Source organism: Kockovaella imperatae, assembly GCF_002102565.1.
Source record: "Kockovaella imperatae strain NRRL Y-17943 chromosome Unknown BD324scaffold_1, whole genome shotgun sequence".
NCBI lineage: Eukaryota > Fungi > Basidiomycota > Tremellomycetes > Tremellales > Cuniculitremaceae > Kockovaella > Kockovaella imperatae.
The window spans coordinates 1,442,275-1,464,575 of NW_019028941.1; the positions used below are offsets into that span (position 1 = coordinate 1,442,275).

The following is a 22,301-nucleotide window of genomic DNA, read 5'->3' on the forward strand; positions in this document are numbered from 1 at the left end:
GTTCTTCGTCTTCCGGTTCTGTATGCAGAATGGGTGTCTGTACAGTTTGTCCCATTTATGTGTGAGAAAAATGATATCGAGTCCCGAATGGATATGTGTTTTGATCGAAAACTGTAATGTCCGTGGTACCCAGATGAGAGAAAGAGATAGAAGGTTGACAAGGAGAGGAAAATGTTACGCGGCGGTAGGGGAGATGCTTTCAATCAGGCTTTGGCCGAGTATGCCAGGACCTCAAACGGTCGGACCCAGACTTCGCCACCGCCGTATCCAAGACAGGCATGATCGTCGCCGACTAGGATTTCTGCGCGGCAGGAACGTCAGTCTTTGGCCATCTGTCAGTCAGTCTACGACCTACTACCGGGATGAAGACCGCTGCGATTGTTCCGTCAGCCATGACCTCAGACTCCTTGCTCAATACTCACTGTGCATGCTCGGCCCGTGAGATCAACAAAGCTCGTCCGTCGGCCTCGCGGCCTCCTTCGACAGGCTGCCAATTGCCCACGACGGCTTTTTCCCCATGCCTATATTTCTTCCATTGAAGCGTTCTAGGATCTCTAGGTCCGCATAAAACTTCAAACGTATCGGTGATGAGCTCTTTACCCGCAAAGGAAATGGATGATCCCTTGAACATTGTGTGCGAGGCCTTGCCCAGATGAAGACCGCCGGCGTACAGCGACCGAGCGGCGAACAACGTCTGCCCATCTGCTTCGTGCCCTACAGGAATGGCGTCGGAGGGGAAACTTTCCCCTCCTTCCACGAGCTTCCACATGACAACGGGCTTGGGGGTCTGCAAGGCTAGAAAAAAAGAAGGGGACAGGTTTCAATGTCCTGTGACCACCTTGTAACTCGCTCACCATCATTGTACACCCTTGTCCTGGCTCTCGCGGCTTTGATCCAGGCATCTTTACTCGGTCGATCATTCCATTCTCTCCACACAGACGCCTTGTTTTGCTCCTCATTGGGATCAAGACTGAAACTCCAGATCCCAATTCCTGCCGATTTCCAAACGCGATCACCATGAAGCTCAGCTTCGAGCTCGGGTCGAGACTTTGCCACATGCTTCTCCTCCATCGCCGTAGCTTGACGAGAAGCTACTAGATCCTCTGATCCTCCGCGATCGATCACGGTCCAATGGCCAGAATCATCCTCTGAGTCCGAGGCGAACACTTCATCATGTTTCTCCTCGGCTGATGCCGATGAGATCTGATGAGCTGGATAATAAGGGTAGCCATAAGATGGAGGTTGCTCAGCATTTGCCGAGTTGGGTGGCCGAGGCGCAAACATTGGGGCAAATGGTGTCCAAAGGTGGAGGTTGTTCGGTGGCTTTAAAACGGTAACATGAGTTGACACACAATGCTGTTGCTCTCTCTGTCTCCTCAACACTCACAATGCCTCTCTCGCCATCCGAACTGGTATGATCGACCTCGCATCTCCACAGACATCCTGCAAAAGCTATGAATGAGCCTCGAGAGTAGCGTGAGCTTGGCGTCCAATCAGGTGGAGTAAAGGAAGTCGATGGTGTCTTTGATGATGATGTGGATCCCGATGTAGCAGGACCTTCGTGCATGATGGGCGCAAGACGATAAGGGTGAAGTGAGAGAGAGATACTGAATGGACGAATGCTTCACACCGTACGAGCGCTGCACAACTCGACGCAACACCACTTTGAACCACGACCCAGATCGAAGGGATCAGTCGAATGTTATACCACCGAAGAGAAGGAAGAGGAGGAAAATAATAAAATATGAGTGAGTTTGCCAGTGAGGCGCAGGGCGGGCGACGGGGCGACGGGGCGACGGGAGAAGCGGCTTAGAGAGAGAGAGAAAGAGGGAGAGAAGGGGGGGGGGGGGACCTTGCCATGCCGTGCCCGATACAGAGGCTGGTGGCGGCTGGGAGGGGGGGAGGGAAGGAGGGAGCGGAGGCTAATAATAAAAATAATAGTACAGTGATGACGCGTAATGGTGGTGAGTGTGGCAGTCTTGCGTCATGACCTTCGGCCGGACATCGGCTGCATGGCCTTTTGCATCGAGCTTGGGCTTTGCTATGCTTCAGTACGATAGCGCAGACGCATAGCGCAGGGGGATGTTGACCAGAAGTTTGGGAAGCCAATAGATGGGTCGACATCCGGAGGACACTCAGCTTCGATTGCATCCACTGACAAGACGAGCTGTCTCTCCAAGGAACATTCTCACGCCCCGCCGCCCAGTGACCCTGCAGGTTTCGGAATATTGTGTCCATGTGGCCGCGTGAAGCAATATTGCACGGAGAGCTGTGAGAGCTGCTCAAGGAGGCTCCCAGGGCTCCATCTAGCCATCATTGAGCCATGACTTGGTACATCCTTGCGCACTCCCTTTTTGTTGTGTTGCTCGAATTTGAACCCCCTCCCTTCCCGCTCAACAGGGTCCCCCTTCAACACAAGTTCTGGTTGTACACTTATCAGACAAGAAAATTTGGTATGGCTAATTGCCGAGCGAGCCGAAGAAGTTCCAGGCACGGAGTAAGTGGAAACGGACACTGTCGCCGGAACCAAATTGGCGAAGAGGTGAAGCGAGGTCTCCTGTTGCCTGCATGCGACCCATATACACCACCGACCAACGACCGAAAGCTCGCAACATGCTCGAGGATGTGGCCAAAGCCATGTCAAAATGTCCCATATGATTGGGGACTCGTGGTCGTGCAGAGATGCGAAACGGATAGGAAGGATGGCTGAGCGTGCTTCCGGATGCGAACAGTGCGATTTCCAATCACCTAGGCTGCACCGACTGACCGTTGACTCATGACATATCCTTGGCCATGATGATGATGATGATGATGATGATGTGCCACTCTCTGACTTCCTTTTCCCCCCTTCCAAAAGTCACTAAATGCCCCTTCCCCCCCCTTTGAAGTGTTTCTAGTTAGACTGGTGCCTCCTGAAATATGGTGCCCTTTGCTTTTGCTTGACGACGGATGTTTGTTTGGGTGGGTCGGTGGCGATATAGAGACGCGATGGGTGGGGTGTTCAACAGCGATGACCTGATGGATTCTGAAAAGGGTTGATGATGATGGAACGCTTGGACGTCTATTCAACTCTCGGCGACCAGCAGTCAGCTCATCTACACACCACCACTACTCCTTACTGATCTCGAGCCACCCGTGACACTCAATACCACTCAGATACACTCATCATCAGTGCTCAATTTCCATCCAAGTCGAACCTGGCACTCTTCATCGCCCTCACACCATCCAATGGAGACTTTTATCCCGGCGACGTGAGTGCTCAAAGGCCCCGCTTTCCCTGCGAAGTACCTTTATCTGACAACTTGCGGTTCTACAGCTCGCCCCTGTTCCGCTACACACCATGTAGAGATTGTGACCCATCTCTGGGATTCTCAAGCGCACCTGCTGCCAATGACCAGGCGTCATCTTCTGGTCGAAGGACCACCGCCCCTGATACGTCCATCTCCCTCAATTTTACCGGAACTTCCATCTCATTCCACCTCGGAGATGTCTCTCCATCCATCACGACATCAATCTCAATAGACGGCGAGGATCCTCCTTCAACTTCCAATGTCACGGCGACGTCTGTCTCCAATCTCAAATTTGGCTCTTACTCATTTCAGCTCGACATCCACCAGCCGTCTGATCAGAGCGAAGATATCACTTTCCACGGCATCACTGGTGGTCTTGGAAGTCTGTGGACCGCTCAGAGCTCCAATGAGACGATCGACGATACGGCATGGAGGGAGGATAAAGTGATTCTGACTCCAGCCTGGAACATGTTGGAGCAGTCTGCGTCAAATTGGATTAACACGGTGGGTAGATGCGGCTCCTTTACTACTCCGTAAGACAATCCTATTGATGCCCATCGCCTAGACCCAGTATGACTCAGAGCTCCAGATGTCGAACAACGATTTCAATGGTTCTATCTCATGGACTGAGCAGGTGAACGCATCGACAACGATCAGATTCAACGGGACATCCGTTTGGACATTTGGTATCTCTGGCGGAGAGGCTGGGTGAGCACAACTCGGTGCAATCGCAGCATGACGCCCTTCTGACTGTCTTCAAGGATCTACGAAGTCCTCTTGGATGGACTTTCCGAAGGCTTGTTTGATGCTTCCGGCGGGCCAAGAGTGTATCAATCTTTACTCTATCACACGTCTGGTCTCAACAATGCCGAGCATAACCTAACATTGCGGAATGTCGAACAAGGCAAGAGACTGAGCTTTGACTTTGTCAACGCCACTTCTGGATTGTGAGCTATACGACTGACTAATGCAAAGTCTCCAGCTGATCGTCATATTTTTTTTTCGCAGGTTGCCCGTCACCAATGAGCCACTCGCGGCGCCTGTACCTATCCCTCCCATTCCTCCCACTGTATCTCCCGATCAGGCCGCTTCAGCCAGCTCCTCGGTGCTCAATGCAGGGACCATCGCAGCCATTGCGGTGTGCTCATCTCTGGCAACCATCACTGCCCTCGTTCTTGCAATTTGGCTGTTGAAACGGACGCGGAACAGGTCAAATGAAAAGGAGAAGGAGCCATCCATCAAACCTTTGACAACGGTGCGTTTCGGCTCTTCACTCTCTGCCATCGGTGACTGATACGCTCCCGCGTTAGTTCTGGCGATGGTCAGGTCCTGGTCCTGCCGACCCTTCTGATCCACTTGAAAAGGATCGACCATTCCTCCCTCTACCTTCTCCACCTGTATCCTCCGGTCTGTCCGGCGCTCCCTTCGCTCGTTGGCCCTCGCCCCCCATGACAGATAGAACAGCTATCTCATCCCCTAAACCTTCTCAAACGAGTTTTCTGAGATTGTCCAAATCTCCTAAGAGGACAAAAGCGACATTACCATCACTTAAATCAACTTTCACTATCGATAGTGGTCTGATGCTTCCGCCTTCAGCCGCAACTCTGGATCAACAACAACATCATCAACATCAACAACAAGGATCAATCTCGAGCTTTCACACTCAGTCCAAGAGCGGTTCGAGACTCCCTACACCTTTATTTGAACAGAGCAAATATGTCGAACGACCCTGTCCCGAGCATCCTCCAACAGATTTCTCTGCTTCTCCCACACCGCCATTCTTTCATGCCTTGACTGCCGCAGTCAACGGCAAGACATCATCACCGTTATCGGAATTGAGGGATTCCTACTTTCCAGAGATGAAGCCAAAGGCATTGAAGAAAAAGGGAGCAAGAGGAGAATCGAATGGATCAATCAGTATCAAGACGGCAGTGACGGGTTCAGAGGATAGACCGCAGACTCCAGGATGGATCTTGGATGGATATGGGAGGAACGGTGGACAGGGCATTGATAACGGTGGTACCGGGGTATCCAAAGCGTTCGTCGAGCTTTCTCCTCGAGCAGAGTCAGCGAGGAGAAAGCCGTTTGGAGGCAGATCAGGCTGGGCTGCGTTCATAGCGGAAGAGGAACCAAGCAAGGAGGTCTAAGGAGGATGCAAAAAAAAAAAATTAACACATCTTGACGGTCGTGCTTGTATACATTTAGGGTTGTTCATGCTGTATCTTTTCTGTATGGGACCGGAGCCGACTCTCACATCATCGACAAATGTGTGATGCATGAACAAAATGGTGCATCATTGTTGACACAGTCTCGGTTAAAGTTCTCAGATGGTCTTACTCCGGTCAGAGTACAGATTGCCTTTGTGGGCTCAGGATTTCACGTCTATTCGATCATGGACACGTCGAGACCACCCTGAATGACTCAAATCAGCACAAAGTCTTCAAATAGGGTCTCGCCACTCACCAAACCATTCAAGAACATGTTGACGTTTCGCAACATCATGTCTCTCTTGACTGGCGGGGTAGATGGGTTTCTCGCCAGCTGAACGGTGTGCAGGATCTGAAGCGAGTGTGCCGTCAGATCAATCTTCTCTGAAGGGGTAGTGACGCTTAAGCTCACCTTCTCCCTCAAAGCCGCCACGAGATTCATCTGTTCTTCCTCTGGCGCATTGACCGCTAGGGCAGCCATGAATCCCCATACCTCGGCATCCCTTCTTTCCATTTCGATACTGTCTCTCTCGGACAACTTGTCGCCTCCTATCAGATACGCGGTGGGGCCGAAAGCAGCTCGTTGAGCAGCCGCCGAGGGGAAGAGCGATGGTAGGTGAGGAAGGAGTGTCTGGAGAAAGTAGGCGTATTGTCGGGCCCTGTGAGAGGGTTTGTCAACACTCCATGCAGAGAGTCAAAACGAAACACCCACCATTGATCCAATTCTGTCGCTTCTGGGCCTTGAGACTGAGCTGGGTTGGTCGGATCAGGAACGGGGTTCCCCTTGATGGATTGAGCTCGCGAGAGGAGAGCGGTGAAGAGCGCTACACCGGGCTATCTCAAAGCGTCAGTTCGCACTGCATGGGAATACCGCTAGGCTAACCCGTGTTGTGGCCACTTTCCACACTTCCATACGTTGAGAACAGAGACCCAGAAGTCCAGCGACCAAGGCCAGACTGCACCTGTTGATGATCATGTCTACTCCAGGGATAATGTTGTGCAAGAACCCATCGGTCTCTGCCTCCCGTCTCGCTCGATCCGCTCGATCCGCTTTAGTGAGGAGGGAGGAGTCGGTGACGGGAGGCGGTGGGGCGTGCGCCACGACGTCGAGTTGAGGATACGTCGCAATGAGCAAGGTGAGGAGCGTGAGGCACTGTTGGTGAGACAGGTGTCTCAAAAGACGGTTAAACAGTCTTTGACCTTTGCTTGGGTTCATCAAGGAGATGAATGGGTGTGGGTTACTTTGATTTGAAAGAGTTCAGCGGAGACCAGCTTGACCCCACACTGCGGAACCCACCTGACATCCAAAGGCTCCATGACCATCAACCGCTTCCAAACGATTTCAGACATCATGCCGCATTGATCGTTCCACCGTTGAATCTCCTCCATGGCCGTGGGCGGCGGCATATCACGACGCTTCTGCTCCAATTCGAGGACTGAGTCATACAGTTCTTCGAGCGCAAACATGACTTGTTTCTTCGTCAACGCTTGACGGCGGATCCCAGATTGTTGATTGAGAGCGGAAGCGGGTCGAGCTTCGTTACGGGCAGGCATGGGAACAGCGAGAACCGGTCGTGGACCAGTAGATCCACCTCGAGTGACTTTACCAAGCGCACCTTGTAATGCCGCTATAGAATTGGCCCTCTGTTGGCGATTATCTACAAGCTTCTTCACTTGACTTGTCAATTTTTGCATTGTATTCTGACCCATTTTCCCGAATCGACTGGCGTTGGGTCCACCAACACCGAATCCAAGACCCGAGGAGAATTGAACGACGCTAGGTCCATCAGGTTCCGAGGCTCCTTGCATCGCTGCCATTCGACTCCGCTGGATGGTGGAGAAGACTTGAGCGTAGAAATCCGAGGTGTAAGGATCCGCAGTGGCGAGCTGTGATAACTGGATACGAGTGATAAAATCCTTGTCGGACGATCCCATCAGGTTATTGTATTTGGCCATGCTTGCAATCTTCTCCCGCAACCTATCATGTAGCTCTCTGTATCTGGCCATTTCGGCTTCGGTAGGATGCGCAGAGATAGGCCCTTGACCTGGAGCGGGGGCAAAGGATGCTGTGGGACCTTGAGGTGCGGCTGAGCCAAGTTCAGGGAACATGCTATCGAGCAGAGCTTGTTGAGACGCGTAGCCTGATCCTGCGAGTCCGGGAGTCTGAGTGGGCGTGGCCTCTCGGGGAATAGCAGCGGCAGACACCTGAGCGTGCGGAGGAGGGACGGGGGCTGAAACTGGTTCTGCAGTCTCCATCATCTGCTGTTCGATCTCTTCCAATGTTAAGACTTTGCGGCTTGGATCTGTTGAAGGGACGTCGTCCACAGCGACATTGGCCATCTCCGCTTCGATCTCCTCTAGACTCTTGATCTGACTCGGAGGTGGTTTATGGGAAGCGGGAGCGGAAGTCTGTGAAGCTGGGACTGGCAATTGCGTCAACAACAGAGCGACACGGTCGGAGCAGCAGTAAAGATACGACTTACTTGAGGTACTTCCAGTGCTCCATGTCGGGACAGGCTGACGGGTCGCATCCCATAGGTTCTCAAGCGATTGAGAAGGAGCTGCGGGTCGACTGCTTGACGAGGCCGGAGCAGGCGCTCTCGTCTTGGTGACTGGCTTTGTGGCCTCTAAAAGATCAATCATCAGGGTGGTTTGACCCATATGGGAAGGTAGATGGGCAGTGTAGGATTGGCGACTCACTCTTTCCAGTCGGTCGAGAGGCGTAAAAATCATCTTCCGACGCTGCAAATGGATCATAGGCCTTTTTGGGACCGTATCTCGATTGAGTAGACGCAATCTTGGCAGGTTTTGTCGAAGGAGCAGCTGTATATGAAGAGAATTGAAAGTCGTTTCCTAGATTCGTCAAAGGACATCAACATCATCGAAACATGTCAAGATTCTCCCATTCCAACTCACCTACAGCTCCGACATCTCCAAATGTCTCGTCATTCATCTCATCTCCACCTTCTAAGAGGCTGCCTCCGATATTGTCACCCCATTGATATACTGCAAGATCCTCCTCTGCACCTGCGTTGTGAAGTCTGAATGTATCTGCAGTGTTCGAAGCTTGGAAACCTGTGAATCCACCGGCTCCTCCTCCTCCTCCTGCGCGATGACCTTGACCTTGGACGCTACCAGGTTGATCCCTTCGTTCAGGTAGAGAGGCGTCGAATCCGAAGAACCCGCCAGACATGATGAATCGGCGCGCAGTCGGTGTAGGACGGGACCTCCACTCGCGTTTCACGTCTGCGATGAGGCCGTATCTACACTCAAAGACAGCAGAGGATGCAAGACGATCAAATGATCAGATCAGACAGCTAGCGTCACTCGCCGCCTCCTGCCACTGTCGGCGTTTGGACCAGTTGATTGATATATTTCAGCCAATTAGAACAACTTTTGTAATGCCCCCGTCTGGCTTTATTAGCTTTCCAAAAGCTAAATAATAACCTTACTCCGGGGTGGAGGTGGTCCGGACGCTTCGCTTCGAAGCTGTCCAGATCCTCTCGCCAGCGTTCAGTCCCAGGTTCTCAAAGCCCCACGAAACTCCGACCATGCTCATCAAGACCTCTCATCGAGATGTTCCAACCGCAGCGAACGGCAGTAAAGGGACCATGCGGATCTACGTCATCGAGCCAAACGTCCCAGAGTATCCGGAAGCCAAGTTCCCAGGCGTAGTGGTCTTCAGCGAGATATATCAAGTAACTGGGCCTGTCGAACGGTCAGCTTTTCTCGTCAATTCTCCTGAATGTAACTGACCTCTGAATCAGCTTCGCCAGCAATATCGCTTCGGAAGGGTGGATCGTCGCTCTGCCCTCTAGCTTTCACGAGTTCGAAGGGCCGGAAGCTATCCCTTATGATACGGAAGGAACAGACAGAGGAAACAAGTACAAGGTAGGAATTATCCGACGTGCGTCTTCTGAGACCTCCACTAACGTACATTTTGATTCCTTGATCCAGGTTGAAAAGACGGTCGAAGCTTACGACGAGGTGAGCTCCAATCGAACGCCAGGTACCCGCAAGCTAACGTTCGCTCAGGACGCGACACTATCCGTGGACCTGCTCTGCAACTTATCAAACTGCACTGGGCGGATAGCAGCTACGGGCATGTGTCTCGGGGGTCACCTGGTGCGTCCGTCTTCTTGACCAGATGGAGAATCGCTGACATTGTTCACAGGCATTGAGAGTGAGCTGGACTTATAATGCCCATTCACAAGGCTCACGAGATGTCAGTGTGCATTCGATCCCAGAGTACTGGCTTCATTCTGCTACTTTGCTACCGAGTGAGCTTCAGACAGTGTTTTCAAGGTTTTTTTAAAGCTGACATCTCTCCAGTGTTCACTCCTCAACTTTAGGTAAAGGCAAATCAGATGACTCGCTTCAGCGGATCGAACAAGGACACCTCAAAGGCGAAATCTCCATGGTATTTGGCAAACAAGATACGCACGTGGATCGTGAAGGCAGATCCCTAATCAGAAACACAATGGACGATGCAGGGGTGATCCTGAACGTCAGCTTTTGGCCTTAATGCTTTCTCGGGCTGAGCTGACATTTGCCCCTAGTTTATCGAAGTTCAAGCTCAGCACGCTTTCATCCGGGACGAATCGAGCAAGGGCAGATGGGACGCAGCTTTATCGAGGAGTCTGTTCGGAATGATGATGGAGACGTTCAATCGAGTCGTTGCGAGAGATTTGGGTCCGAGAGCTTCTTCAGGGGCAAAGGTGGAACACGTCTGCTGAGGCAGAAGAAGAATCTTTCATGATGTAGATAGATGCAGCTCATTAAGGTCGTCAGGTCTTGATGTCATATGATATCGTATCACCCCCTGTTCGCATCACTTGCGAGCTCTCAGTCTGCCATTCTCTCTGGACCACAATTGCTCGACCTCCGCCTTCTCCTTGACCAGTAGCTCGCTTTTCGCGAGCAGCTTCGGCAGTGGCCCTAGTATTCCACTCGCAATGGGTATCGCGATTTTCTCAACCTCACGAGGCAGCGAAGGTGATACTTTGTCCAGGATGGCTGCTCCCTTCAGTTTGGTCTCCGGTGCTGTCGAGAACCGTCCCTTGGGAGTCAGGGGCTTATTGGTCGCTGAGACCACTGCGGAAATCTCCGAGATCGGTGTGACGATGGTGTCTTTCACCTTGACCGGACCTGCTTGTAGCTGAATGGAGGCTCTCACTGGGTTGCAAGTGGCCGGGACATTTGCAGCTGCTGGTGTGACGTCTATGGGATCTTTTGTGAAATCTCGAGCTGCAGCTTTGGCGGCGGTGCAGACATCAAACCTTTTCCGAACGATTCGACGGAGAAGTGGCGTCTCGACGCGTTGTTGCTGGTTCTGTCTATCCTCAGGTAGAGTTCGAGAGCCACGCTTCTTGCTGTCCTTCCTTTTTCTCGACTTCTCTGACGCTGATGTACCTCCTTTCACGCCTCCGACAAGAGAGACTGAGTTGGTAAGAGGGGAAGGATCGATGAGAGCGTTGTTCTGGGACTGAAGAGGGGTGAGAGGAAGACGATTGCCGGAAAGAGGTGAGAAGGCTATGATGTCGAGCAAAGTACGAGGGCAAGGAGGACCTCCCCCTGTAATAGTAGCGGTGGGGAATAAGGGCAACGCTTTCCGGAACGACGTCGTGGGCGTAATAGGAAGGGCTGGTCTGAGAATCCTCCATACTCTCTCTTTGAAAAGTTGATCGAGGAATACCGTCAATTGGACAGGAGTCATCTGGACACCAGACGCTGAGGATTGGTTGAATTGTTTCTCATAAGCACCAAGATATGCTTCGAATAGATCGGCCGAACGCTTGAGGCGGAGATGATTGGCTGAATGATGAGTGACAATGCCGAGTGAAATGGCTAGGTAGGCAAAGACGTTGTTCGATTTGAGAATGCTTTCTACTTTCTGGCGAAAGAAAGAGAAAGGTTTTCTCGTCAGCTCAATCAAACAAAGCACTGTCGGATGGCAGTCACACGATGATACTCACATTCTCCCATGCACCGCCTGGTCTCCACACGCCGCTGGTGGCCCTTTGTATGGCCCGTCTGATCGCTTTCAAGACAATGGCATCTCCCTTCCTGGCCAGAGTCATGAGTTCTGGATGATCTTGGCGAATCATGTCCTGAAAATGAGGTAGAAGCGGTGGGAGAGTCGGTAAGTGCGAAGGATCATAAGCTTCTCGAAGAGGTGCCCAGCCCCGAGGGGTAGTTGGCAATACCAGATAGGGCTTGTTTCGAGAACCCAATGATAGATGGAATGGCAGCAGGGTAGGAGGCTGTTGCGTGGTTGTTCTGAGCATCGTCGTCGTACGTCTCTTGCTGTTGACTGATAAGGATGCTTGGAGCAAGATCTCAGATCTATATAGATGAGCGTATTTGAGCATCGTGTCCTGTCTTTACTCTGTGGATGCGATAGAAGTATCTCTTTCAACCCTTGGGCCATTTCGACTTGAGATAAATGTTGGACTTCAATCTCGTCAGCTGGTAGAGCTGTCTAGCTCTTGAAGGTGAGGTATACATCCTATGCACGTCCGTCCCTAAGGCCAGATGCAGACTGATCATCGTTTCGATGGTCCTGTTCAAGACGTCGCATGAATCCAGATGACATGCCTGAGCTTTCGCTTGACCGAAATGCGAACTTAAGCTTATTTTCACCGCGTGGCTCGGGAGCGTATCAAGTGTGGCAACCACACACATTCGCCAGCTGAAGACGCGCTATGTGCAAGGGATACATGTGGGTCGAACACCCTCTATTCTATGGTATTGATGAATGAAAGCAGGTACAAGATCATGGCAGTTCTGATTTAGTCTGACTCGTCAGCGAAGCCCGCACCCTTTTCCAACTCACATAACAATCTCGTCAGGATGTTTGATGAGGCAGCACTGATCTGTTTGTAGATGTTCTCGACCTCTTCTTCGCCGACATCACTGATATCAGCCATAAGGTAGGCGATATCTCCCTTTGAATCCGAGAACTGCTTCTCAATGTTGTGATCCGCAAGAATATTGTTGACTCGTTTCAATACACCCGGTTCGTTCTTGTGAACGTGACAGACTCTGATATGCCTCTCGTCTTGTGTCGTGATGGCTCGAAGGTCAACCTCCGGGAAATTGACTGCTCCCAGTGTCGTTCCAACATCTAGGTATCGAGACAATGCGGTTGAGACTTCTGATCCAATCGCACGTTGGGCCTCTTCCGTCGATCCTCCGATATGTGGCGTCAGGATCAAGTTGGGAATCTGGCGTAATCGAGGAATGAACGGTCCAAGATTATCGTTGAAGCCTGGACCATTCGCACCTGGCTCCTTGGGGTATACGTCGACTGCGGCTCCTGCCAGATGCCCAGATTCTAAGGCACTGGCCAAAGCGTCCAGATCGACGACTTTGCCTCGAGCATTGTTGATGAAATAGGATCCCTTCTTCATATGAGCGAATTCTGCCGCACCCATCATACCGATGGTATCCGGTATCTCTGGGACATGGAGAGTGACAAAGTCCGCTCGGTTGAGCAGTTCTTGCAGCGAATCAACCTGACGTGCGGATCCCAAAGGCATGAGTGGGATGACATCGTAGTAGATGACCGACATGCCGAAAGCTTCGGCGAGCACAGACAACTGAGATCCAATGTGACCATATCCGACAATCCCAAGGGTCTTGCCTCGAATCTCCCAGCACCCTTTAGAGAGCTTGTTCCAGATCCCAGCTCGCATCTCGCTCGATCGGTCCAGAAGCTGTCGAGAGAGGGAAATGATCTCGGCGATGACGAGCTCAGCGACCGATCTAGAATTTGAAAAGGGAGAATTGAAGACGGCGACTCCACGTTGAGCAGCTTTCAGCAGATCGACCTGGTTGGTTCCGATACAGAAGCATCCGATAACCAGGAGCTGGCAAAAGTTCAGCTGTAAAGTTTGGGCCCGATCCGACTCACCTTGGGACAAGCATCGATGACCTTGGCGGTGATCTTCGTTTTGCTACGGATCCCAACAGCATCGTAGGCCGGTAGTTTAGCTACGAGTTCCTCCTCTGAATACGCTTTGGTAACGTGGTCCACCTTGACTCGTCAATCAAAGTTCAGGCCAGCTGGACGTACCTCGAAGCCGGCCTTTTTCAAGTATTCTGCGGCGTCGAGATTGATATTTTCCAGCAGCAGTATCCTCTGCTTTCCCTGTCTCTTGTCACCCGGTCCGTCTTCTTCTTCCGCCAAGGGGTAGTCAGCGGGTAGGAAAGCCGTCAATTGCCTGGCCACCCCGGGTGTAGCTAGAGACGAGAGACTTCTCTGACGAGTGTGCGAGCCAGGGGAGACGGAGAATGTATTTCTAGGTGAGGTCGAGAGAGTGGGCGAAGTTGGACCATACGAAGACTGAGGAACACCTCTGGGATTCACGGGAATTGGTATGCTGCCCATCGTGTGAGCTGAATGAGGGGACAGGGACACATGTTGGGGGACTCACAATTGAGGTGGATCAGAGGCTGAGACAGAGTTTCTCCTGCCATTGGGCATGGACTGAGGAGCTGACATGGTCGGTGAGATAGGGAATATACAATGTTCAAACGCAGTGAATGTTGATTATCAGCAAACGACTCGAAGGTGGGTCGGGATGAAACTTGCGTGCTCGAGAACTGAAAATTCCGAAAAATCCAAATTGATCGTCATCAAAATGGGAGGTGAGTTTCTAATCATCATTACAAAACAAAAAGCTAATGACAAAACAATCCATTACAATCTCTGTTGGGTGAATGATCGAGGCTCGGCGATCAGCGCCGTGAATAATTTCTGGCTCAAAAGTTTGGTGAGTGAGAGGCTTTCTGTGCATGCTCTTGATGAAAACCCCTTCATTCGACATAGCCAAGGTCGAGATCTACCATGGACTACGCTCGACTCGCTCCTCTACCTTCTGCTCCGAGAGCATCTTCTTCGACGACTCCTCACTCCCGGCATTTCCACTCTTTCCGTCATCCCTTGTTCATCAAGCACCCCAGTCCCATCACTCACATTCACTTCTGTCCTACCAAACCTCATCGATATGCAATCAGCTCTGCGTCTAGAGTACTCATATACGCCCCTAGGACTGGCAAGGTAGTCAAGACTATCTCTAGATTCAAGGATGTCGCTCGATCGGGAGAATTCAGGAAAGACGGCAAGCTCGTCGTGGCGGGTAGCGACGAAGGCGTGGTACAGGTGTTCGATGTTGGCAGTCGAGCCGTGTTGAGGACCTTGAAGGAGCATGAACAGTGAGCGATGGACGAGCTTGTATCCCAACTGACTCTACTTTACAGACCGGTTCATGTCACCCATTTCTCACCTCATGACTCGCACGTTCTGTCCGCTTCCGACGATACGACCGTCAAGATATGGGATATATCTACTCAGACTTGCTTGCATACTTTAAGCGCCCATTCAGATTACGTTCGATCAGCACTCTTCCACCCTTCTTCCCCACACTTGATCCTGTCCGGATCCTACGACTCGACCTTCCGTGTCCACGATGTCCGTCTGCCTCCAGAAAATTCCAATACAATCACCATGCGACATGGAGGCGCGCCAATAGAAGACATCCTCGCTTTCCCATCTGGCGGAGTCGGGGTCACGGTCGGAGGGCCCATCCTCCGAGTCTGGGATCTCAACATGGGCAAATGCGTTCGAGCACTCAGCAATCATCAAAAGACCGTCACTTGCGCCACATTTGACGGCACGCACTCTCGGGTCCTGACGGGCGGATTGGACATGATGATCAAAGTCTATGACGTGGAGGAATGGAAAGTCGTCCATACGATGCGATATCCTGCTCCTATCTTGAGTCTTGCCGTCTCTCCAGATGATACACATATTGCTGCGGGCATGTCAGACGGGACTTTATCAGTCAGACGTCGAGACCCCAAAGCTTCCGAAGCGTCTGCTCCGATACTACCCACTCAACTCGGCGAAATGGAACAAATCTTTACCACGGGACATATCAAGATGAAGCGAGCAGATCTCCCTCCCGTCATCGGACCGGCCGACGAGTTCAAAGTCGAGGGCAGGAGGAAGGAGAAACTGAAAGAGTTTGAAAAGTTTCTCAAGGCTTTCAAATACTCTGCGGCTTTAGATGCCGGCTTAAAGAAGGTGAGAAAGGAGTGTCACTACCTCCTTGCTTACCAGTGTGCCTTAGAGTGTCCGACCTTCCACTACTTTCGCTCTGATCCAGGAGCTCATCCAACAGGATGCTCTACGGATAGCACTCGGCGGTCGAGACGATGTCACACTCGAGCCTATCCTCGCCTTCCTCGTTAGGCACCTTACTGATCCGCGGTTCGGGCAAATGGCCAGTCAAGTAGCGGGTGTCGTCATTGGTGAGATCAGAAACGGATCAAGACAATACTGACACTCAGACCTATACACTCCAGTCCTCGGACAATCTTCCGTCATTGATGAGATGCTGGGAAGAATTCAAAATCGAGTTGAGCGAGAGCTCGGCTTTCAACGGGAGTTGATGAAGCTCAAGGGAGCATTGGACATGACCATGGCTCAGGTGCGTTCAGTCGGAGCTGGATCCCGCTGATACCATCAGGCCGCGGCGACACGCATCGCTACTGCATGAAAATCCCCCATCACGGGAGCCACCCCTCAGGAGCGCTAGCAATCTCGTCTAAGAGTGTCTGGCCCTTGGCCTCCCAGTCAAAGGTCTCCTCTGTCCACTGCCAGCTGATATTCTGGTCCCGCCCCATGAAACCACCTAAGAATCCGGCCTCCTTCGCCTGTTCCGGCGTGATGGATCCTGCGGTCTTCCCGGTCCGTCTGGCGAGGGCCTCGGCAATGTCTCTGAATGGCAAAGTCTCTTGGACGGGATGGACACTGATGCCTGGTTCACCTTTCTCCATGGCGAGCACGTAGAGCAAACCTGCGTCCTCTGAATTGCAAGCGGACCAGCGATTTGTACCATCGCCCACATAGGGAATGTATCCGAATGTATCTGCCATTTTGACGAAAGCGCCGAGAAATGGGTGTGCGAGGTTCGCGTCGTGTGTCAGGGTGGCCAATCTGACAACAATGGATGTGATGCCTCTGTCTTTGAGTTTGAGCACCGCGTTCCCAGTATCGGATCTCTTGCCCATTGAAGGTAATGCGTCATGTTCAGTTCGTGCGACTTGATCTCCGCTGAACGCAGCGACACCTGAACTGATCAAGAACCTTTTTGCAGTCCCCTCGAGTGCTGAAGCGAACAGTTGGACGATCTCCCACTCTCGATCTGATTCTGTACTTCGATCCGATTTCCCATCAAAGGCACAGTGAATCACTGCATCGTGAGATCTTGCCTGCTCGAAAAGGAGATCATTATCGTCCAATGTCCCTCGCACAGGAATAGCACCTAGCCGCTCGATCTTGTCGGCTGATTCCGGGGACCGTACCAGTCCTGTGACTGTATGTCCACGAGCGACCAAGTGAGGAATGATGGCGGTTCCTAGTCTCCCAGAAGCGCCCGTGAGGAAGACTTTCATTGCGGGCTGGGCCAAAGTCATTATCTAAAAAGCGACGCGCTGAAATTGCAACGACAGGGCAGAGAGAGCTTTCAGGCAGATGATATAACACTGGAAGACTTGACCGATTCGTCACCGATAGGGGGCGAGGAGCCAGTATTCCGTCGCTACCGATAAAGTACCGTTTATCCTTGCCTTCTCCTTGTTGTCATTCCCGCGGAGTCTCTTCAACGTTCTGACAACCACCCCTTTCACGCCCTTTGCCTCGGTCTTCGGGGATCAGACTGGCTGATATCGTCGCAGTAAACAGATTTTGCAGTCTAAGCGGTCCCGCAGATGGGAAGAGTGCTTTTATGAACAGGATATTGACCCTCTAATGACCTGTTGGCAGTAAGCTCCATCGCATCTTTCCATTGAGGACATCATTCCCCTGGCAATGCCACTTTGAGCACTGGCCGGATCTAGGCTCGTTGGGAAAGGGGGGAGGGGAGGGGGCACTGGAGGAAGGTCACAGATGCAAGACCGCAAGCTGGTCAATATTATAAGGTCCCTTCGAGCCCCAGATGATGTGTGACGAGTTTTCTGCCCCAAGCCAGTCGCGACCAGGCAAGCCCTTACTCAACCAGACAGCACAGTAGGAGGTGCCACTTGGGAATTTGGTTCCGTCTCCTGCCTCCAACTTTTTTTCCTTGCCTCCTCTTCATTTCCCTGATTGCTCTGTCGGTCGCCTGTTCTCTATTGTCCTTGATCTGGACTGCTGAGGGTCTCACTGGCAGTCCTCCCCCATCCTCTTGGTTCGTAACTGAAATTTAGGCGGAGTGCCTCCACTGGAACGACTTGCACGCATGCGCCTCGCTTCGACGCACAGACGAGAACCATCTTGCTAAATCTCCGACATTGACATTCAAAACTTGGGACGAACGACAAGACTCCTTGACGCCCTATACGACCACGCAAGACACTCTGCGTTTGGATGTTCTCACCTCTGGCCCGGTAATTGTCATCGCGACACGGCTCAACAATGTCACAATATCCCCTTCCATCCGATATTGACACTCCGTCTCGCCTATTCGGAGGCGCTGCTCGACAGTCGTCCAATAGACGCATACACCAGATTTCGAGCCCATATTCACGTCCTGCATCGTACACTGGTCCCAGTGCTTCGACTCAAGGCGGAGATGCCGACTCGACATTCGGATCTCCGGCTGGCGCAAGTGGCAGTCGGGCTGCCGGGTCATTGATTTCTTCAGCATCCACTCGAGACCTCCCACACTCGGTATCAACAAGTACAGTTGCGAGTGGTATGACTCGTTCAGGATCACTGCCATCTCTCACCAGCACACCATCTGGAGGCATTATAAGTGGTTTCAAGTCGATCTTCTCCAGGCCCCTGCAATGGCTCGCAACGCCTTCCAGGGGGACAAAACGAGATGCTGATGTAGAGGATCAAGAATCTCCGGTCACTCAACGACGAGCTAACGGCCATGTGGAGCCAGCTACTCGACATGAATCACGCCTGACCCATACAAACAACATGCTACCTCCTCTTCCACCCAACGTCGTCCTATCGCCTCGAAACAGAGTCGCAGCGACTCGTGGTCAGTCTTCTCGACTGTTGCACACTGTCCGCTCTCTGCCTCACCTCGACCCTCCTGGATCAGTCTTCAATACGCCATCCACTAGCACCCGCACTTCGGGCGTATTGACGAGATCGAGGCGAGTCAATACGGAGGAGATGGATGAAGCAGTCCAGGCGAGCGATAATGAGACATGGAGCCCATGGAAGGATCGAAATCGCGCTGCCTCCCCAAGGGTGCTGCCTCCAAGGAGTGCCACGCCTTCAAAACGAGGGTCAGCAGCTGTAGAGGTGAGTTTATCGACTCACTTTGGCGCTGACGGCTTGCAGCACCCACTGCCTTCCCAATCTCCCTTCCGTCCGACCAGGTCTCCGTCTCAGCGTGCTAATGGTGGTGGACTTGCGCGATCCAACACCACTGCCAATACGACTAGCTTTGCAAGAGCTGGCAGTGTCATGTCGGACATCTCCATGGGCAAGGAGTCGATGAGAAGCCCTCGTAGAGGAGCTTCAATGTTGTTTGGTCAACGCGAAGATAATATGAGTGTAGACGGGGACAGGCCAGGGTCATCTCTCGTGAGTATGTGCCAACAAGAGCGTCACTGATAAGTCAGGGGTTCTTCGCCAGGGAACGTTGGGAAAGTGGATCAGCTCGTCCTGATTCGCCAATGAGGAACGGGACACCGCAGCGACGCGGTCAGTTAATTTGGGACGCAGAGAAGGGCTTCATCAGGGAGGATGAGCTGTCCGGCAGTAAGTTATTGATCATGTTGTATTCTGCGCGGCTCATAGTTCTCAGATCGTGCTGCTGCCAAGCTGGTAGGGAAGAACGAAGCAGAGAGAATCCTCTTTGCTTTGGAAGCTCAACGCTCGACTCCATTGAGATCTGCTTCGCCTATCGTACCCGGCGGATCTTTACCTCCAGAACTCATCGGCGCTTCTTCGCGGACACTTCGACAGGCCATCAGCGTGCCCCTCGCTACTGCCATGGCAGGTGAGACTGCCCGTGGAAGACGAGACAAAGATAGGTCGGAAAACAAGGCATCAATGATGATCAGTCCATATGGAAGGCGCCGACAGGTGGACGACGCAACTAGAGATCAGCGTCGGTCCGAGACTCGCCAGCGTGATGAAGGTAAGCTCGCCTGCCTCGACTTGCTTTAACGTTTAGAATCTACAGCTAGCTCAGAGCCTCGGCAATTGACGCCGTCTGATCGAACGAGTCGAGGCGAGACGGACTTCTCGATGCATTCCGAAAGCGAGGCAGAGGTCGCTCCTACGCCCAGGCGATCGTCCAGAAACAAGAGGCGAGAACAGACACCGGAGCAGACCACGCCGAAGGCGCGCAAGACAGGGAAAGGGAAAGCTGCCGGAGCGTCAGCAAGAGAGAGCAAACAGGACTCCCCCACCAAATCGACGCGACGTTCGAAACGGCATGCTGAGCGAGTCAATTCGCCTGCGCCCCCTGAGGCGGACAAGTCTGTGCCTCCTGTCCCGGCTGTCCCGACCATCACTGAGACCGCCCCGTCGCCCGACACCAAGTCGCACTCGACCTACGCCCCTCGAGCCGAGGGAGAGGTCTCGAGGGAAGCGTCCAGTCTTCGGGCCAAATCTAACGTCACCAAGAGGACGCATACTGCTTCGGTTAGCTTGTCAAATTCTAGGGCCACTTCGCCGAGCTCTTCCGGTCGTTTTTCTGCTAAAGAAGAGGATTTGCCGCCAATGGAGGAATTGGAAGCACCCAAGATTCCTTTCAATTCCTTTTCTGGCGTGTCATTTGCATTGGATAAGCCTGCGCCGAAAACACAGACCTCCACACCGACGTCCGCGCCCCCCGCTGCCTCAACGAATCTGAGCAGTCGAATTGGACCTGCGAAGAATGATCAAAGCTCGCTCAACGTTCCTAACAGAGTATCTTCTGGTCCATTGTCCCGGATCAATTCGTCTCGGCCCCGGGCTTCCTCGCCTCTGGCCTCTGGATCGATTGTTGCAGCACCAGAATCTCCGCCCTCTGTACCTGCACCTCCGGCCGAGCCGCCCGCCGGTGGCATCTTCCCGCTGTCGTCGTCCATGCCTTCGACAACGCCTACCAAACCTCCGCCTTCGTCCTTATTCGCGGGTATCGGGTCGAATGACGCGCCAAAGAAGTCACTTGGATCTGGTCTTGGGAAACCACCCCAGGCTGATAGTTCTTCCTCGGAAGTGCCAGACTTTTTCGGAAGAAAGGCACAGGCGAATTCCGGTACATCCACTTCGACCACCAGCCCTTTCAATTTTGGTGTGCCATCCGCACCGCCTCAACCAACCCCCGCGGCTCCATTCTCTTTCGGTGCGCAAGCTTCTACCAGCGGATCAAGAGACGCGTCTATTACTCCGGCTGAGCCGGCCAAGGCCACGCCAGCGGCATCTTCACCTTTCTCGTTCGGCACCCCAGCAGCTGCGCCAACATCCACGTCGAAGCCTGCATTCTCGTTTGGTTCCTCTTCGGCTGCTCCCAGCTCCCAGCCTGCTGAGCCCAGTAAGCCGTTCGGCGGCTTTACATTCGGTCAACAACCTCAGGACACTGCAAAGCCTGCGCCAAAGCGTGCTGGCGATTCCAGCGGGACTGATGCCGGATTTTCATTCAGCAAGCCGGCGGAGTCAACACGAGCAGCAGCCAAACCCGCATTCTCATTTGGCACTACTTCTGCCCCCGCTCCTCCCGCTCCTGCACATATGACATCGGAGCCATCCAAACCTGCATTCACCTTTGGTGCACCGCCATCGGCTGAGAAATCGAAAGACGATGCTCCTAAGCCATCCGGGTTTACTTTCGGCGCTCCCGCAAACACGACGCCTGCAGCTGCTCCAGCTGCAGCGCCTTCATTCACTTTCGGCAAGCCTACTGAAGCTGCGGCTGCAGCTCCGACCTTTGGATTCGGATCAACGAGCACGACTCCGAGTTCAGAACCCAAGAATAATCCGTTCGGAGGTGGCGTGAGCTCGACTTCGAGCTTTGGAGGGTTTGGAAGCGCAGCTCCCGCGGCAAATGCCACATCCTCAATCGCCCCCAGCACGAGCAGCCCTTTCGGTTCCACGCCGTCTGCTGCTCCCGCTTCGACCGGTTTCACTTTTGGCGCCCCTTCGATCACTGCACCTCCAGCTAATCCATTCGGCGGAGCATCAGCCTCGAGCAACCCCCAGGTCAATTCATTCGGAGGAGGATCCAGCACACCGACCAACCCTTTCGGCCAATCGCCGATGCCTACTCCATCTCCCGGTACGGGCTCTGCTGGCTTCAATTTCAATTTCGGCGCTGCGCCATCCGCTGGGAATGGAGTTGCAGCCGCTCCGTCGCCATCCTTCGCGTTCGGACAGTCATCACAGCCTTCGCCGTCTACTCCCTCGTCCACGCCATTTCAATTCGGCGCCGGGTCGACCCCGCAAAGCACCGGGTCGACCTTTGGATTCGGTAATGCCGCTCAGACTACCCCAGGTCAGAGTCAACCATTCGTATTTGGAGGAGCTGGAGGAGCAGTGAATGGCGCGCAGAACAATGCTCCGAGATTTGGTAGTCCCGGACCAGGCGGACCACCGCCAGAAAGTCCTGGAGGGTTCAGTATGGGCGCCGCGCCGGAGAGTCCAAGTGGAAGGAAGATCAAGCCTTTGAGACGGGCTAAGAGGTGATCACGATTTGAGAGGAGACGCAACGGGAAACGACTGCACATGCAAATACAGAGTTATTTAAGGTTCACGGAGAATGGTTGACGAAGATTTGGATGCATCAATGAGCATGGTTTGAGATGT

The 22,301-nt window shown here is 52.9% G+C and overlaps 9 protein-coding genes across 9 annotated transcripts; 4 read left to right on the forward strand and 5 right to left on the reverse strand.

Moving 5' to 3' along the window:
• Nucleotides 1-203: 203 nt before the first annotated feature.
• Nucleotides 204-1,567, reverse strand: BD324DRAFT_647960 (hypothetical protein; the record flags this gene model as incomplete). Its single annotated transcript, XM_022017751.1, has 5 exons — nucleotides 204-301; nucleotides 356-372; nucleotides 423-795; nucleotides 855-1,323; nucleotides 1,388-1,567. 5 exons carry the CDS (start codon nucleotides 1,565-1,567, stop codon nucleotides 204-206), a joined length of 1,137 nt encoding a protein of 378 aa, XP_021874742.1.
• Nucleotides 1,568-3,228: 1,661 nt separating this feature from the next.
• BD324DRAFT_647961 (hypothetical protein) lies at nucleotides 3,229-5,437 on the forward strand (the record flags this gene model as incomplete). Its single annotated transcript, XM_022017752.1, has 6 exons — nucleotides 3,229-3,251; nucleotides 3,317-3,794; nucleotides 3,856-3,998; nucleotides 4,052-4,237; nucleotides 4,299-4,545; nucleotides 4,601-5,437. 6 exons carry the CDS (start codon nucleotides 3,229-3,231, stop codon nucleotides 5,435-5,437), a joined length of 1,914 nt encoding a protein of 637 aa, XP_021874743.1.
• Nucleotides 5,438-5,527: 90 nt separating this feature from the next.
• Nucleotides 5,528-8,690, reverse strand: BD324DRAFT_659627 (topoisomerase II-associated protein PAT1; the record flags this gene model as incomplete). The annotated part of the gene is made up of 9 exons (XM_022018887.1): nucleotides 5,528-5,710; nucleotides 5,754-5,831; nucleotides 5,910-6,156; nucleotides 6,210-6,331; nucleotides 6,381-6,702; nucleotides 6,795-7,920; nucleotides 7,981-8,124; nucleotides 8,198-8,350; nucleotides 8,414-8,690. 9 exons carry the CDS (start codon nucleotides 8,688-8,690, stop codon nucleotides 5,681-5,683), a joined length of 2,499 nt encoding a protein of 832 aa, XP_021874744.1. The 3' UTR covers nucleotides 5,528-5,680.
• Nucleotides 8,691-8,866: 176 nt separating this feature from the next.
• On the forward strand, nucleotides 8,867-10,407 carry BD324DRAFT_613067 (putative carboxymethylenebutenolidase). Its single transcript, XM_022014468.1, has 9 exons — nucleotides 8,867-8,908; nucleotides 8,950-9,215; nucleotides 9,265-9,388; nucleotides 9,455-9,484; nucleotides 9,533-9,622; nucleotides 9,672-9,680; nucleotides 9,728-9,777; nucleotides 9,830-10,004; nucleotides 10,057-10,407. Exons 2-9 carry the CDS (start codon nucleotides 9,049-9,051, stop codon nucleotides 10,231-10,233), a joined length of 822 nt encoding a protein of 273 aa, XP_021874745.1. The 5' UTR covers nucleotides 8,867-8,908; nucleotides 8,950-9,048; the 3' UTR covers nucleotides 10,234-10,407.
• On the reverse strand, nucleotides 10,329-12,062 carry BD324DRAFT_678461 (hypothetical protein; the record flags this gene model as incomplete). Its single annotated transcript, XM_022018993.1, has 2 exons — nucleotides 11,473-12,062; nucleotides 10,329-11,390 (listed from the first exon to the last, which is right to left on the reverse strand). The coding sequence occupies exons 1-2, from the start codon at nucleotides 11,866-11,868 to the stop codon at nucleotides 10,329-10,331; spliced, it is 1,458 nt and encodes a 485-aa protein (XP_021874746.1). The 5' UTR covers nucleotides 11,869-12,062.
• A 135-nt stretch (nucleotides 12,063-12,197) lies between these two features.
• BD324DRAFT_586233 (hypothetical protein) lies at nucleotides 12,198-14,133 on the reverse strand. Its single transcript, XM_022013743.1, has 5 exons — nucleotides 13,936-14,133; nucleotides 13,575-13,881; nucleotides 13,413-13,535; nucleotides 12,333-13,368; nucleotides 12,198-12,293 (listed from the first exon to the last, which is right to left on the reverse strand). The coding sequence occupies exons 1-5, from the start codon at nucleotides 14,001-14,003 to the stop codon at nucleotides 12,289-12,291; spliced, it is 1,539 nt and encodes a 512-aa protein (XP_021874747.1). The 5' UTR covers nucleotides 14,004-14,133; the 3' UTR covers nucleotides 12,198-12,288.
• An 84-nt stretch (nucleotides 14,134-14,217) lies between these two features.
• On the forward strand, nucleotides 14,218-16,067 carry BD324DRAFT_36914 (WD40-repeat-containing domain protein). Its single transcript, XM_022012603.1, has 5 exons — nucleotides 14,218-14,716; nucleotides 14,762-15,587; nucleotides 15,634-15,814; nucleotides 15,854-15,993; nucleotides 16,033-16,067. Exons 1-5 carry the CDS (start codon nucleotides 14,349-14,351, stop codon nucleotides 16,060-16,062), a joined length of 1,545 nt encoding a protein of 514 aa, XP_021874748.1. The 5' UTR covers nucleotides 14,218-14,348; the 3' UTR covers nucleotides 16,063-16,067.
• A 5-nt stretch (nucleotides 16,068-16,072) lies between these two features.
• On the reverse strand, nucleotides 16,073-16,960 carry BD324DRAFT_647967 (hypothetical protein; the record flags this gene model as incomplete). The annotated part of the gene is made up of 1 exon (XM_022017753.1): nucleotides 16,073-16,960. One exon carries the CDS (start codon nucleotides 16,958-16,960, stop codon nucleotides 16,073-16,075), a length of 888 nt encoding a protein of 295 aa, XP_021874749.1.
• A 583-nt stretch (nucleotides 16,961-17,543) lies between these two features.
• BD324DRAFT_654664 (hypothetical protein) lies at nucleotides 17,544-22,289 on the forward strand. The gene is made up of 5 exons (XM_022018802.1): nucleotides 17,544-18,806; nucleotides 18,846-19,091; nucleotides 19,130-19,268; nucleotides 19,315-19,650; nucleotides 19,687-22,289. Exons 1-5 carry the CDS (start codon nucleotides 17,961-17,963, stop codon nucleotides 22,179-22,181), a joined length of 4,062 nt encoding a protein of 1,353 aa, XP_021874750.1. The 5' UTR covers nucleotides 17,544-17,960; the 3' UTR covers nucleotides 22,182-22,289.
• Nucleotides 22,290-22,301: the final 12 nt, after the last annotated feature.